This window comes from Trichosurus vulpecula, chromosome 7 (genome assembly GCF_011100635.1).
Source record: "Trichosurus vulpecula isolate mTriVul1 chromosome 7, mTriVul1.pri, whole genome shotgun sequence".
NCBI lineage: Eukaryota > Metazoa > Chordata > Mammalia > Diprotodontia > Phalangeridae > Trichosurus > Trichosurus vulpecula.
Window position 1 is genome coordinate 228,090,239 of NC_050579.1, and position 17,381 is coordinate 228,107,619.

General features: G+C 39.8%; 1 protein-coding gene across 4 annotated transcripts in view; it reads left to right on the forward strand.

Moving 5' to 3' along the window:
- LOC118856196 (glutathione S-transferase A4-like) overlaps positions 1-16,236 on the forward strand; it is a 30,452-nt gene extending 14,216 nt beyond the window's left edge. For all 4 annotated transcript variants that reach the window (XM_036766338.1, XM_036766342.1, XM_036766341.1 and 1 more), the window contains 4 exons: positions 10,462-10,594; positions 12,560-12,701; positions 13,933-14,064; positions 15,768-16,236. In XM_036766338.1, the coding sequence (XP_036622233.1) occupies positions 10,462-10,594; positions 12,560-12,701; positions 13,933-14,064; positions 15,768-15,890 (530 nt within the window). In that variant the 3' untranslated portion in view covers positions 15,891-16,236. The remainder of the gene's footprint in view (positions 1-10,461; positions 10,595-12,559; positions 12,702-13,932; positions 14,065-15,767) is intronic.
- The last annotated feature ends 1,145 nt before the right edge of the window (positions 16,237-17,381 follow it).

Sequence of the window (17,381 nt, forward strand, 5' to 3'; positions counted from 1 at the left end):
CACACGAGGGAGAAAAAGAAACACAGAGAATCCTAGTGGGAAATGACCGCTTATTTTTTTTAAAAAGGCTCAGCATAAAAGGAGTTAGGGATTCATTGATTCACTTCACTCATTAATTCATTCATTTATCTATCCAACAAAATTTAATTAGTGCCCGCCATGTGCAAAGTACCATACTAGGCACAGAACACATGCATTGAAAAGACCTACAGTCTAGAAACATAAGATGCAAAATCAGATAATCTTATGATATACAATTCTATGATAATGCATGAGAAAGGTAGAAAACAAAATGCTATGTGAGGTCTGAAGGACAAGGTTGCTGGCAGGAGTGAACAGAGAAGGTTTCATGGATAAAGTTGTGTTTGAGTTGGGCTTTAAAGGATCGAGAGGCATGGCATAATGAACAGAGAGCTAACCTCAGAGCCAGGTTCAAAACCAACCAAGACTATAAAATGGAGAGAAAGTGCTGACCTGTGTCAGTAGGAAGAGGTCCCAGGAGTTCTCTTTTGTTATGAAATTGCAGGTCTAGTTCCTATTTCTTTTAAAGACTTACAGGTGGAAGGGGCCTTCAAGGACATCAAGTCTAATCTCTCATTTTACAGATGAGTAAACTGAGGCACGCTGGGGTTAACTGAGAATGCTAGGGTCAGTCACACAGCAAGTAAATTTTGGAGGGGGGAGCTAAACCCAGGTTTGGTATTCTGGCTTCAAGTTCAGTGTCCTATCCACTACACCATTCTGCACCTCCAATGTTAGAGAAATTGTTGATTTGAAGATCAAGTAAGATAACAAATATAAAAGTGCTTTTAAAACTTAAAAAAAAAAACCTTTGGCAAGTGTCATTAGTGGGACACACCAGGGCAGCAGGCTCCTGGAATGGGGAAGAGGTCTCCAAACTGGATCCCAGGACAGGGCTTTCTTCTTTCACCAGATGAGTGTCAGCAGTCCCCGTCTGGCTGGTGACTGTTCTCTGGGAAAAGTTTGGCAGCATAGGTAATACTTTTGTGTTGTTGTTGAGAAGAGCTTAAGAGTTGTGTTTCCTTTCTTTGTGTGATAGGTTGTTCACTTGTTTTTCAGTTGTGTACAGTCCAATTCTTTGTGGCTGCATTTGGAGTTTTCTTGGCAAAGATCCTGGAGTGGTTTGCCATTTTCTTCTCCAGCTCATTTTACAGATGAGGAAACTGAGACAAACAGTTAAGTGACTTGCCCAGGGTTTACACAGCTAGCAAGTGTCTGAGGCTGCATTTGAACTTGGGTCTTCCTAACTGCAGGCCTGGCACTCTAACCACTGTGCCACCTAGCTACCTTTTTTGTGTGCTACCTTAATGTAAAAAGTGAGCTTCTATTTGATACGTAAATCCTCCATGTAAACGAAGCCTCAGTCTTGTGGGTTCCATCCTGTTCTTGTATCTTGGGAGTCTTGGTTAATAGTTTTGCCGGGAGATGCAGGGGGATAGTTGGTGGTGTAATTGGTTCATGGTCTTTTGCAGCTGTTGAGAAAGAACAGCCACAGTAACTTTGCTTCTTGGAAGGCTTAGTTTTAAAGGAGGTTGGATCATGGTCCTTGCCAGAGGACATCACTGCCCATTCATATAGATGGAAAATACCTTTGACCTTTTTATTTAACGTATTTAGTGCCTCCTACATGCAAGACACCCTCAAAGTGCTGAGGAGGCAAAGATGATGATGATGGTTATGATAAAGAAGATGATGAAGAAAAGAGGAGGATGCTGAAATCTTAGAAAATATTTCAGTCGTTACTGTTATTCTCCCCTCCCCCAAAAAAGTCACCAAGAAAATATCAGTGATTCAAGCCACAGACCTAATTTTGGGGGGGCCTGGGCCTATGATGTCATTGATACATGGTGAACTGCTAATTCAGATTGGCATCATTTTTGCAATTCATTGCTTTAGTGAATTGCCTAGGGCTGTTGCTTTTCCTTCATTCTCAAAGAGGACCATGACTTCGTGTAAGTGATGCCATGATGTGCAAGTGAATTGGATTTTAGTGAGGGAGAGCTGGACACTGAGAGCTTAAATGATTTGCCCAACTCAGGCAGCCTATATGTGTCAGAGGTAGGAATTGAACCTAGGACTTCCTCAATCTGAGGCTAGCTCTCTTATCTACTATACCACATTTCCCATTTTTATTTTTCTTTAAAAAATTTTTATAGGACTGCGCTATGTCGAGGGCATCTTTTATAAAGATAACAGAAGATGACAGGTGGTCAGACCACATTGTTATAGTCACATAATTGACTGAAAAGTAAAGAGAAGAAGAGATTCCACTGTGCTCTTTGTTTGTTGACTACCAGCATGTTCAGGAGAAAGAGCACTGGAGAGAGAACCCAGCTCAGCCACGTACTACCTGAGCAGCCTTAGGAAGGCCATTTAACCTCTCTTGGCCTCAGTTTCCTTGTCTGTAAAATGAGGGAGTTAGGCCTTTAAGATCCTTTCAAACTTTGTGATCTCATTAGACCCTTATTATAGAAAAGGTAATTGTAAACCCAGGCTTCACTGGACCCTGGCCTGTCTCCAATCTATTTGTCACAAAATCACAATCTCAGTATCTGCTCCAGATGGGCACACCCCATTTGTAAGGAAGGCATCCACTAGAATAGATAGACCCTGATGTGCCCAGACCATAATCGTACCAACCTTACACTCAGATTTCCTTCCATGAATGCACTGGGCCAGCTGTGCCAGGACCATAGCCACATGCCAAGGATTATGGTAAAAGGATTATGGCCTTCCCAGTTCAGGAGATTATTTGAACAAAAGACCCATATGTGCAATGATGTCCTCAGTGCTGAGTCACTGTGAAAGTCCAGCCACTGGGGAACAGTAGGCGGACCTTGCTATTGCCAGGCCACTCAGATTACCAGCTTTTAGCCATAGGACATCCCAAGCCTGCACAGCCAATCAAATCAATATGGAGCCTTCTGTGCTACAATTCATTACTCTTATTAACTCAGTTCTCCCTGACTTGGAATGGCATGTAACTTCAGATCTGTGGGATTGCATGGACCCAGGCTTTTAGAGGAACAAACATATTACTATAGCAGTCCAGTTTATGTGTCCCACTAACAAGTCCATGAGCTTGTTTGTATTTCTGTGCCTTCATCGTAATTATATATTAGAGGATGGGGGGAAGTTAGTAGGTAATGATAGAAATATTAAAAGAAAGAAAAGAGATTTAATAAAGAAATTCAATACATTTTTTAAAAGCACAAAATAATGGTGTCATATAGTGCTAGATTTGCAATAAGAGGAACTGGGTTTGAATTCCAGGATCCTTGATGCCCCCAGGGCTCTGTCCTGGGTCCTTTTATCATCCTGGGCAGTAAGCAATGTTACAATCTTCATCTTACAGATGAAGAAACTGAGGCAAACAGAGGTTAAATGACTTGGCCAGGGTCACACAACTAGTAAGTATCTGAGACTCTATCCACTACCTGTATGAGGCCCAGATAGGAGGGAGGTGACTTGCCCAAGGTCATACAGGTAATGAGTAGCAGGGTCAATATTTGAACTCAGTCTCTGACTAAAATAGAATGATCTTTTCACTTTTATTCAACAAAGGAAGGCTCCAGGGAGAGCAGAAGGACATAGCTGCTAGAGAGAACTGGGAATGCGTTTACCTTTTGGGGTTGGCAACAACCCATATGGCCGGTGGAGAACTGACTTTGCCACAGACAGGACACTAACCTGCAGCTTGGCATGGGTCCCCAGGTCAGGTGGTCTTGGTGCAGCCCATCTCTACTGGGAGAAGGGCACAACAGCAATAGTATTTATAGATCATTTTAAAATTTGCAGAGTGGAATTTACATACATTACCTCATTTGGTCCTCAAAGTAAACTTCTGAGGAAGGTGCTACTTTTGCCCCCATTTTCTAGGTAGAAATTGTGGCTCAGAGAGATTAAATTATTTGTTTAGGGTCACACAGCTAGTAATTGTCCCAGGCCACATTTGAATTCAGGTCATCCTGACTCCAGTTTCCGTGCTTTATTTATTATGATATAAGACCCTTAGGCTTGGTACACCAGGACCCGAGAGAGGGAGCAGATAATCAGTGGAATTGTAGGTATATGTAGGGGTCAGTGTAGATAACAAGAATTGAGGCACCCAGGATATTGGTAACCAAAGCACAACCTTAGTTCCTTCATGCCACCAGTGGCTGTGGCGCCGGAGATGGCTGAATGCCACAGAGAGTTAAAAGAAAACACGGGCCAGGTCAAGAGTAAAGAACAGCTCCGTTTATTAAACTGAGGGACAGGGCTTATATACTTTTTTAGGGAAGCAGAATCAACAGGTTCACATACAAAAACATTTGCATTGCATGACTTCCATGTGCTTTGTTCGTAAACAATATTGTGTTAATAGCCCACAGGTGGTGTTTAGCACGTGTTTGCCTTGGGGGTATTGGACAAAGTATGTGTATACTAAGGAGGCTTGGAGAGCCTTCATCCTAAACAGCACTGTATGCAGAGAGGGGATGGGGTATGGAGAGCCCAGGTGCCGAGTTATCAGCCCAAGGGCAAGAGCAGGCCTCAGGGAAAACCTGGCCTGTATCTTATCCCAGAATGGACTTTCTCAGAGCTGGCCCTCTGCAGCTGCATACTGGTTTCTACTCTATACCGTGTATGTTAAGCCCCTCTAAACTATATGATGATAGGGCTGCTGGGTGGCACAGCGGATAGAGTGCTGGCCGTGGCATCAGGAAAACTTGAGTTCAAATCCGGCCTCAGACACTTACTAGCTATGTCACCCTGGTCACTTCACCCTGTCTGCCTCAGTTTCCTCATCTGTTAAATGAGGTGAAGAAGGAAACAGCAAACGACTCCAGTATCTTTGCCAAGAAAGCCTCCCGTGGGGTCAGGAAGTGTTAGACGTGACTGAAACGATTCAACAGCAACAATGTGGTGATAGAATAATTGATTAGTTTAGTCAGTCAATAAAACTCAGAGTCTACTCGGGGCTGTCCAACCTCAGGTTTTATTGAAACAATAGACAATATATTTTAGATTATATATTTTAGTGAGAGCTCTGTGGTTGCTGGCCTTAGTTTATAAAGCATTTATGTAAATTTCTATGCTTGTAGGCGGGCCACGTAAATGGCACTGGGTAGGTGGGTGGGGGCGCATTTTTGGGCAGCCCTGATCTAGCTAGCTCCTGGGGGAAGAAACACTGAATGAACTGCTGAGTTAGTTCTGCTAAAATAGTTGATCTGGAAACTCTACGTATAAGACTGTATCCTATGAAAATATAGAAGACTGGGTTAATGCATGACAATTGTTTGAACCTGCTGGCCTCCTTCAGGTTGATTCACTTCCAACAGATCAGTATCTGAGGTCCTGTGGTGGGCAAGGAGGGATCTCTCCTCATCTGAAGCATAATAATTGCTGCCTGCTTACAGGGTTGACTAATCAAAGTGAGATAATGTATTTGAAGTACATGTTAGTGGGAGGTATTATTTTTCTGCCTCACATACTGCTCCTTTCTCAGTATTCTCCATTGCTTGTGGACAGGTTTGTGCCCCGTCTCTCTGAGAACACCATCAAAAACCTGCATACACTTATTTAATGTTTTTAAGGTTTGTTTTGTTACTGTTGTTGAGTCGTTTCAGTCCTGTCCAGATCTTCAGGACCCCATTTGGTGATTTCTTAGCAGAGGTAATGGAGTGGTTTGCCATTTCCTTCTCCAGCTCATTTTACTGATGAGGGAACTGAGGCAAACGGAGTTAGGTGGCTTTCCCAGAGTCACACAGCTAGTAGGTTTCAGAGGCCAGATTTGAACTCACGAAGATGAGTCTTCCTGATTCCAAGTCCAATGCTCCATCCATTGTGCTACTTAGGTGCCCTGGGTTTTTTTTGTTTTTTTGTTTTTTTGCTATCCTATATATTTAATTTTATGAATTTTAAAAAAATTACTTTGAGAAAAAGACATAGGCTTTGCCACACTGCCAAAGGCATCCGTGTCACAAAAAAAGATTAAGGATTCCTGTTCTAATGGGAGATGCTAAGAGGTTGTTACTTTTCCACAAGGTCATACACCTTGTATGTTTCAGGGCAATCCTTCCTTCTTGCAAGGTTTGCCCTCTATCCACAAAGCACACTTCCATCTTGTAGGAACTTAATTTGTTGAATTGAATGCAGAGATACCACCAGAGAAACCTTTGTTTTCCCCTCCGTTCTCCCTAATGTTTCCATCTCCCATTCTAGCTCCTCATTTCCTTTTAATCAGAGTCTGACATTTGAGATGGGACACATAAGCATGACCACCATGTTAAATTGAATTATACTAAATATATTAAAAGTGATATGCCTTTTCCAAGGCCTAAGATGGTATTGTTGTGTGGAGACACAAGAGGGTGGTAATTTCAACACCCCTTTGCTATGGTAGCATCCCAGATTGAGATCTGGGAGGGACCTCAGAGGCTATTTCAGCTCTATTAATTTTAGAAATGAGGAAAGTGAGATCCCAAGAGCTTAAATGACTTTCTCAGGATCACACAGGCAATAAACATCAGAAGCAAGATTTGAACCTAGGTCTTTTGACTGGAGTGTTCTTTCTGCAGGCTGCAAATTCATAGATTGATAGAGCTGGAAGCAGTTTTAGAGATTATCTAAACTAAGGGTTCTTAGACAGACTTTGAGAAATATTGGAGTATATAAGGCTTTGATGTGCTGTGATCCATGGGGTCACAACAAGGTGGACATAACTGAACAACTGAAAAACAGCAACAAACCAGGGATTTTTAATGTGTTTTTTTCATGTGTGATGGACCCTTTTGGTAGACTGGTGAAGCCTATGGACTCCTTCCCAGAATTATGTTTTTCAATGCATAAAATAAAATACCTAAGATTACAAAGGAAGCCAATTATATTGAAACATAATTATTAAAATAATTTTAAAAACAATTTTGTGAACCCTAGTTTAAGAGCTGTGGCCAAGTTCAGATAGCCAGTTTAATGGCAGAGCAGAAAGGCCCCAGGTGAGCTAACACCTTACCTGGAGCTCTTTCTATTTTTTTCTCTTGAGAAATTTATTGGTCTTTACAACTTGAAAAAAAAAAGGATCAGCTCCCTAGAAAAAATCTCCAGGACCAGATGGGTTTTACATGTGAATTCTATCAAACATTTAATGAACAATTAATTCCTATGCTTTATAGACTATTTGCAAAAATAGGTGAAGAAGGAGTCCTACCAAGTTCTTTTTATGACACAAATAATACCCAAACCAGGAAGTGACAAAACAGAGGAAGAAGGTTATAGACCAATTTCACTAATGAATATTGATGCAAAATTTTTAAATAAAATATCAGAAAAAAGAATGCAGCAACTTATCATGAGAATAATACACTATGACCAGGTAGGATTTATTCCAGGAATGCAAGGCTGGTTCAATATGAGGAAAACTATCAGCATAATTGATCATATCAACAACAAAACTAGCAGAAACCACATGATCATCTCAATAGATGCAGAAAAAGCCTTTGACAAAATACAACACCCATTTCTGTTAAAAACACTAGAAAGCATAGGAATAAATGGAACCTTCCTTAAAATTCTAAATAGCATCTACCTAAAACCATCAACAAGCATTATTTGTAATGGGGATAAGCTAGGTGCATTCCCAATAAGATCAGGGGTGAAACAAAGATGTCCATTATCACCCCTACTATTCAATTTGGTACTAGAAATGTTGGCTATAGCAATAGAAGAAAAAGAAATTGCAGGAATTAGAATAGGAAAAGAAGAAACTAAATTATCAGTTTTTGTAGATGATATGATTTACTTAGAGAATCAAGTAAAACACTACTTGAAATAATAAACAACCTTAGCAAAGTTGCAGGATATAAAATAAACCCACATAAATCCTCGGCATTCCTATACATTACTGACAAAGCCCAACAGCAAGAGATAGAAAGAGAAATTCCATTTAAAGTTACTGTTGACACGATAAAATATTTGGGAGCCTACCTGCCAAGACAAACCTAGGGCCTACATGAACATAATTATGAAACAATTTTCACACAAATAAAGTCAGATCTTAATAAATGGAAAAACATCAATTGCTCATGGTTAGGCTGAGCTAATATGAAAAAATGACAATTTTACCTAAATTAATTTGCTTAATCAGTGCCATATGAATCAAACTACCAAAAAATATTTTACAGAGCTGGATAAAATAGTAACAAAAGTCATCTGGAAGAACAAGAGGTCTAGAATATCTAGGGAATTAATGAAAAGAAATGCTAGGGAAGGTGGCCTAGCCAGACCAGATATTAAGCTGTACTATAAAGCAGCAGTCATCAAAACTACTTGGTACTGGCTAAGAAACAGAGTGGTGCATCAGTGGAATAGGTTAGGTGTACAAGATGCAGCAGTCAACGATTATAGCAATCTGCTCTTTGATAAACCCAAAGAATCCAGCTTCTTAACTAAGAATTCACTATTTCACAAAAACTGCTGGGAAAATTGGAAAATGGTAGAGCATAGACTAATATCTTACACCATATACCAAAGTAAAGTCAAAATGGGTTCATAATTTAGGAATAAAGGCTGATACTATAAGCAATTTGGGAGAGCAAGGAATAGTTTACCTATCAGATTTATGGGAAAGAAAAGAATTCATGACACAACAAGAGATAGCATTACAAAATGCAAAATGGATAATTTTGAATATGTTAAATTGAAAAGTTTTTGTATAAACAAAGCCATTGCAACAAAGATTAGGAGGGAAGCTGAAAATTAGGAGAAAATCTTTACAACCAGGGTCTCTGATAAAGGCCTCCTCTCTAAAATATACAGGGAACTGAGCCAAATTCATAGGAATACAAGTCATTCCCCAATTGACAAATGGTCAAAAGATATGAACAGGTAGTTTTCAGGGAAAGAAATTAAAGATATCTATAGGCATATGAAAAAATGCTCCAAATCACTACTGATCAGAGAAATGCAAATCAACTCGCCTGTCAGATTGGCTAAAATAACAGAACAGGAAAATGATAAATGCTGGAGAGGATGTGGAAAAATTTGAACACTGTTACATTGCTGGTGGAGTTGTGAACTGATCCAGTCATTCTGTTGAGCAATTTGGAACTATGCCCAAAGGGCTATAAAAATGTTCATACCCTTTGACCCAGCAATATCCCTTCTAGGGCTGTATCCCAAAGAGATCACACAAGTGGATAAAGGACCCATATGTAGAAAAATATTTATAGTGGCTCTTTTTGTAGTAGCAAAGAATTGGAAATCAAGGGGTGCCCATCAATTGGAGAATGTCTGAACAAGTTGTGGTTTATTAAGGTAATGGAATACTATTGTGCTATAAGAAATGGGGAAGATACAGACTTCCTAATAATATGGAAAAACCTACATGATACAATGCTGAGTGAGTGGAGCAGAACCAGGAGAACATTATACACAACCACAGACATATTGATTCTGTGATGACTAACCTTGATAGACTTGGCACTTCTCAGGAATACAAGGTTCAAAGACAACTCCAAAGGACTCACGATGGAGAGAGTTGTCTACATCCAGAGAAAGAACTGTGGAGTCTGAGTGCAGATTGAGGCAAACTGTTTGCTCTCCTTTTTTTTCTATTTTTTTTTTCTCTTTTGTTTTTGGGGGTTTTTTTTGGTTTTATTTCTTTTCCTCATGATTCATTGCATTGGTCATAATTCTTCTTTACAACTTGAGTACTGTGTAAATAAGTTTAATGTGAAGTTATATGTAGAAGATATATCGAATACCATGACATCTGGGGGAGGAGAGGGGGAGGGGGAGGAAGAAAATCTGGAACTCAAAATCATGCGGAACTGAGTGTTGTAAACTAAAAATAAAAAATATTAATTTAGTAAAAAATAAATATTAAAAGAGAAAAAGAAGAAGAAAAAGCATCAACACATTCCTGAAGACACATTGGTGACTTCTGGCTTCTACCCTTGGTCAGGTCATTATTCTTGTTGTAAACAATGTGTAACAATTAACATGAATAGAAACCCATTTTTGCAACATTATTTTTTAAAAGAATTTTTATTTTTAAAAAATTTATTTTCTATTTTATTTTTCCCCAGTCACATTCAAAAACAATTTTTAACATTCTTTTTTTTAAAATTTTGAGTTCCAAATTCCCTTCCAACCTCCCTTCCCTTATGCCTTATTGAGAAGGCAAGCAATTTGATATAGATTGTATACATGCAGTCATGCAAAACGTGTTTCCATATAAATCATGTACAACATTTCTTTAACTACAGCGTTTATTCATCCAGGTGCCGGTAATGAAAGGCAATGAAATAACTGTGTTCTGCAGGAGAATCATAGCAGATTCTTACTCTATAGAAAATCCTAAGTAGTGATATTTAGGCCAGACAAAGACAATGTATTTCATTAGGAGTTACTACAGCCATGAAAAGAGACTTAATGAACCTACCTGTTTTCATCACACAGATGGATCTCTGCTCTTTCAACAAGTGCCTTTGGTTGAAATTGATGGAATGAAACTCACCCAAAGTCGAGCCATTCTTAGCTACCTGGCTGCTAAATACAACCTGTATGGGAAGGACCTGAAAGAAACAGCATTGTACAGTATCAGCTCTGCTCTTCCTTGATTTTGGCACAATATAAGTTCCCCCTAATAGAGAACCTATTCTGATGTTACAGCCTTTGGGAAAAGGCCAACCTGAGGGTAGATTGATTAGAAGAGAATGAGGGTGGGTTAGGTAATGACAGACTAGACTGACCCTAGGGAAATTTTTTAAATTAATTTTTTCAATTAAAAAGCATTCATTGTTTTCTTACTCCACCCTCCCCATCCTTCACCCTCAAAGAAAAATAAAACCCTTGTAACAAATATGCATAGTCAAGCAAAACAAATTCCTACAATGGCCATGCCTCAAAATGTGACTTATTCTGAATCTTTAGACTATTGCATCTTTGTCAGGAGGTGTGGGTATCATTCTTCATCACTGATCTTCTGGAATCATGGTTGATGCATTGAGCAGAATTCAGGAGACTTTCAAAGTTGTTTTCTTTACTGTGCAGTGATTATTGAGAAATTGTTCTTCTGGTTCTGCTCACCTCACTCTGAGTCAGTTCCTATAAGTCTTCTCAGGTTTTTCTGAACCTATTTCTTTCATCTTTATTTACTTTACCAGAGTACTTCATTACATTCATATATCATAATTTGTTTTGCCATTCCCTAGGTTTTATTATGCTTAAGCACAGGCTCAGGAGGTAGAAAAATAATCAGGATTATAAAGAGGCTTTTAGTAGACCAAATTACATCAGAGTGACAGAGAAATAATTCTTTTACATGTTATAATCTTGTGCATTCTTTTAGGCCATAAAAATTAAGACAGATTTATAATCTCATGCCTTCATTGATGTCATTAAAGTTGAACAAACTTAAACAGAATCGTAATCTCATATATCCCCTAAAGAAACAAGCCTAGTTAAATAGATTCTATACGTAAACTAAGTCAAGTTACAGGTTATATTTAGAAGGTTCAGGATAGGGTGGTTGAGAGGGGACATTTACATGCCTACAGAGGCAGCATCAGATGAATCGTTTCTCAAGGCAAGTCAAATTACTTGGGAAGCCTTGATTCACTTTTTGGCTGCTAATCTGAGGCCTTAAATAAGTTTTCACATCCATGGGTTGGATTTCAGCCAGCTCGATACCCTCCCAGCTAAAAGAAATCCCCTCCCCAACAAAAATTAATTTAAAAATCCCATAATAATTGTGGTGTTAGTAATAGCCTTTTTATGTCACTTTAAGGTTTCCAAAGCCCTTTATTGGCATTAGCTTATTTGATCATGACAATTCTGTGAGGTTTGTGCTATTATTACTCGCATTTTACAGATGAAACTGAGCCTGGGGGAGTAAAAAGGCTTACAGAATTGTGATTGAGGAAGGATTTGAACTCAGGTCTTTCTTGACTACAAGTTGTGTGCCCTAGTCTTTAGACCATGATGGTGGTGATCTCTCCAAGCTGAGCCAGCATGCACAGGTGTACCTAGCCTTTGTTCTATGCATGCCCGTGTTTCTGATTGTCTTAGAATGAATTATCTTTCTATTATATTACTCGGAATAAGATGATGTAGAATTATAGGCATCAGCAAGCCAGTTGCAAAAGGTATTTGGTGGACATGGGTCACTCCTAAGCACCCTTGAAATCTCACCACCATTGCCAAAGCCCACTTGTAAGTCTGGCTCAAATCAAGCACAGTTTCATAGCTCCTAAATGCAAGAGATAAAAAAAAATGATGGCTGAGAAAACAGGGAACAAGTACCTACTATGTGCCAGGCATGACTGGGGTTTGAATCTTCGGACAATCCCTATCTGTGTGACTCTGGCCAGGTCATTTTACTTCTCTGTGTCTCAGTTTCCTCATCTGTAAAATGCAGGGGTTGGACTGAACCTAAGGTCTTTGGCAGCTCTAAATCTATGAGCCTATGACCTAAATAGCATAGAAAAGACTGGTATAGAAATTAACTGTTCCAAAAGGATAGCTTTGAGTGAAACTTAAAATGCTCTGCTTTCAGGATTAACATGTATACAAATGGCATCTCAGACCTGATGGTTTTGATTATGGCGCATTTTTTCAAGCCACCTGAAGAAAAGGAGAAGGAGATTAAATTTATCCTGGAGAAAGCCAAAAATCGATATTTCCCTGTCTTTGAAAAGGTAAATCTTTGTAAGCTAAGGATTTCACATGCTCTAACACGACAAATTCTAGTACTTTGCCACCCCAAAGAGAGCTGTTCTAAACATTTTAGAACATATAGATTCTTTTCCTTTTTCCTAAATCATCTATATTATGGAAATGCTTGTTTTAGTCCATAAATTTAAAAAAATGAAAAATTCCTTTTTCTCTTTTCTAGTCTTGAACCTACTCTTTGTTCCAGAGAGACTGGCCTGAGAGTTGTTCCCTTTATGCAACATTGTAGTTTCTAATTCCATGCTTTGGCATAGGTCCACCAGGGCCTGGAATGCATTTCCCTACTCACTTTGGCCTCAAAAAATCCCCGGCTTCCCTTAAAGCATAATTCAGGAGCCCTTTTCTACAGCAGGCCATTTGTAACCCTTGCCCCTCCTCTTATTGAGGCCCTTCCTTTTGAATTTTACTTTGCAACGACTTTTCAACCTTATTTGTGTTCATATTGTGTCCCCCCAGGAGAATGCAAATTCCTTGGACACAAGGGCTATTTTGTTTCTGTCTTTATATCTAGAGTGAGGCTTTAACTAGAGTGTGCACTTAGAACTGTTTGTTGGATTGGATTGGATTAAATTAAATGTTGTCCCAAAAGAGAGTATTTGTAGATTGTCTCAAAGGAGGAGGCCATATCAGAGGAGAACTTTATGCCCTTCAGCCAAAGGCCGTCAAAAAGCTTTAAGGGTGAAGGATGTTTATGAAATTAACCTAAAAGGAATTTAATACTTTAGACAGAACTGTTTAAATGGGTTTAGGAGTTTGAAAGTATGTAACATGTTTCAAGGAAAGCTAGGTGTTGAAGTAGATAGAACACTGGGCCTCAAGTAATGAAGATCTGAGTTCAAATGTGACCTCATTCACTGCAAAGCTGTGTGATCCTGGGCAAGTCACTTCACATTGTTTGCCTCAGTTTCCTCATCTGTATAATGATCTGGAGAAAGAAATGGCAAACAGAGTTAAGTGCCTTGCCCAGGATCACAATAGTAAATATTGGAGGCCAAATTTGAACTCAGGACTATAAGTCTTCCTGACTCCAGGCCCATCATTCTGTCTGCTAGGCCACCTAGCGGCCCAAAGCAGCATACACAAACGACTACAATCCAGGCTGGTAAATGATTCCATACTTTAGTGTGTACTGAGCCAAGGTCAGATAGGGCTTACTTTGATCCAACATCCTTTTGTTGTTTTTCCCCTCTTCTACAGGTTTTGAAAAACCCTGGACAGGATTATCTGGTTGGCAACAAATTTAGTTGGGCCGACATTCACCTGCTGGAAGTTGTTTTGATGGTAGAAGAATTATGTGCTACTGCGCTCTCTGAGTTTCCACTGCTACAGGTAACTGGTTAAGCTTGGGGGAAGGAGGGGAAAAGGAGGAAACCCATCTCCCCACATACACCTGAAAGAAATGGCAGGAACAAAGATTGAAATAGAAATGATACATCCAAGCTAACCCCTAGGGCTCCATGTGGTATCCAAAAGAAATTTAAGGAGACCAGCTGGGTGTTTCTATTTAGTTTTGTTCTTTTGCTTGCCCAACATGTCTAATTTGGAGACGTCTTCTGGATAGGGAAAAGATTAAATCCTCTGGGCTTCTAGTTTGACTGTTTAGCAATTTGCAAGGGTTTTGTTTTATTTTTTGACTAGAAGCAAGGACTGACCCTAGGCAAAAAAAAAATAATTTTTTTCTACAAAGATTATCTTCAGTACTGCTCTTACCAAAGGCATCTCACTCCCACCCCTTTCTACATCATGCCAAGTATCCCATGCTGTCCACTGGCTGCCTAGGGTGCCAGTCTCATAGCTCCCTTCATAGCAGTGACCTATTCCTCCACACCTATTTATTCTCCAGCTATAGTGGTCTGCTTGGAAATACATGTTATTCTGTTTCTAGACTCTGTGCCTTTATCCTGGCTGTCTCCCAGGCCTAGAATGCTTTTTTTCCTCCCCCACTTCTATCCGTTGGCTACCCTAGTCCCTGACTTTCTCCAATACTTATATCAAATCTGACCTGTTGAAGGTGGCCTTTAAAAGTCCCCTTCACCTCCCCTCCCCTTCCTAGTATGTTTCCTCTGAGAGTACCTTTTATCCACTTGGTATAAAATAGTGGGGTGGCTATGTCCAGTGCACTGGACCTGGAGTCAGGGAGATTGAGTTCAGGTGTGACCTCAGATGCTAGTTGTATGACCCTGGGCAAGTCACTTAACCTCTGTTTACCTCCAGTTTTCTCATATGTAAAATGGAGATAACATTTCTGCAAACTGTAGACAATATTTTTAAAGTTCCTGGCATATAGGAGGCATTATGTTGGATGCTATTATTATTGGGCAACTAGGTGGTACAGTGGATAAAATACCAGGGCCTAGAGTCAGAAAGACACCTCTTTCTGAGTTCAAATCTGGCCTCAGATACTTATTATCTGTGTGACCCTGGGCAAGTCACTGATCCCTTTCTGCCTCAGTTTCCCCATCTGTAAAATGAACAGGAGAAGGAAATGGCAAACCACTTCAAGATCTCCTGCCAAGAAAACCCTAAATGGGGTCACAAAGAGTCAGACATGACTGCACAACAAAAATGATTATTACTATATATCTTGCATGTACATAGTTGCCTACCTACTCTCTTCCCTATTAGGATGTGCGCTCTTTGAAGGTGGGGCAGATTTTTTACTTTTTTTTTTTTTTTGGTATCTCTATTGCTTAGCACAGTGCCTGATGCATAGGAAGTACATACTAAGCCCTTGTTGACTGACTGTGCTCTGACCTTTCCCTCTGCCTTTACCCAGCATTGAAACTTGGCTTTCCTTTGTTGTACCCACAACCCTGTTTTATTCTTGGCATCTGTGAGTAGGGATTTTTTTGAATCAGATAAACTGATCTCCATGTAGAAGCTGATTTAGCTCCTTCTTTTTCCTCCTCACACAATGTCTCAGTCCACACATGTCCGATATTTCTGTCAGTATTGTGGGTCAGGGAGCCAGTGTGCATTTAGGTAGAGTTTTGATCTGCCTTCTAATTATGTTTTTTTTCCTGTTTAATTAGGCATTTAAAACAAGAATCAGCAACATCCCTACAATTAAGAAATTCCTTCAGCCTGGTAGTCAGAGGAAACCCCCACCAGATGACCACTATGTGACTACTGTGAGGAAGATTCTACAGTTTTAATGGCCAAGGGTAGGCCAATTAGGGAATGGAAAGAGATTCAGCTCATGAATCAGAAGATGTGGATTCAAATCCTCCCTCTGATGCTTGCAACTTGTCCCTGGCCTTCACTTTCCTCATCTGTAAAATGAAGGGCATGGATTATGGTCCCTTTGAGCTCTATATCAATGACTATGAAATAAAGAGTATAAAGATTTTAGCCATATTATCATTAATAGCACAGGGTCAACGTCATAGTGAATAGCTGAAGCCTATCTCTAGATACTAAAAATAAAATGTTAGAAGAGTACAAAACTAATGATGCCAACAAATGCAAAGCTGATTAAATTAATAATATCTTTGTGGTGTATGGTGTGTGTGTTTTTAAATTTATTGCTATTTTTATATTACCTTTATTTCCTAATAAACCCTTTCTCTCTCTCTCTCTCTCTCTCTCTCTCTCTCTCTCTCTCTCTCTCTCTCTCCCTAAGAAAACCATCCCATCAAATAAAGGATAAAAAAAAGAAAGGAAAATAAATCAGTTTAGGAAAACTCACCCACACATCAATGAAGTCTGACAATATATACTATATTGGTATATTGTTTTTTCAGGCCTCTGTTCATTTAGAATGAAGTTCTACAACTTAAAATAAACACTATGGAAGCACTTACACACATAGTAAATTTAATCATGCTTCAAGTACTGGATATCCTGAGACCTCCCCCCCCCCACCCCAGCCCCAAGTGCTCTTTTTTTCTGTGCAAAGACTACTGGGGCATTGAGAACTCTGCTGTTCAGATATAGAATCTATTAGCATTCTTACTTGCTTCCCCAGATACAGAATCTTTTGTGGGTCGGGCATCAGTTTGGGGAGGCAGACTCTCTCTCTCTCTCTCTCTCTCTCTCTCTCTCTCTCTCTCTCTCTCTCTCTTTGTCTCTCTCTGTCTCTCTGTCTCTCTCTCTCATCAACACAGCCTTAAAGCTTACACTCACTCCCTAATTCAAAGATTCAGCCCCAGAAACATACCTAATCCTTCAAGAATACCATCAGGGCTCATGCACAAGCTATAGGGAAGCCATGCCTGGACATACCAATACACTCTCATCCATCGTAAGCAGGACTCAATTCTTTTAGCTTCTATTAAATTCCCTCTTTCTCCTCCTAGGCTCCCATTGCTATTCATGCTCCCAACATCTCCCTGCTCTCTATGGACCTAAGAGCCAGCTTTCTATCAACTTCTGGAGAATGTCTATCACTCTTTTATCACCTAGGACAGGCCTGCACAACATGGGCTGCGGGCTGCTTGAGGCCTACCAAAGGATTTCAGGCAGTCCAAGAAAAATGTAAAGGATGTAAAAGAAAGTAAAGGTGTAATGAGTGCTTTGTCCATGCCCACTTAACCTGCCTTCCACTAGTCACTATTGTGCCCATCATGTAACTTGGTGGGTGGGTTGCCACTGTCAGTTCTCTCCTGTTTGTCACTGTAACCAACCATCATCAGTCTGTCTCTAGT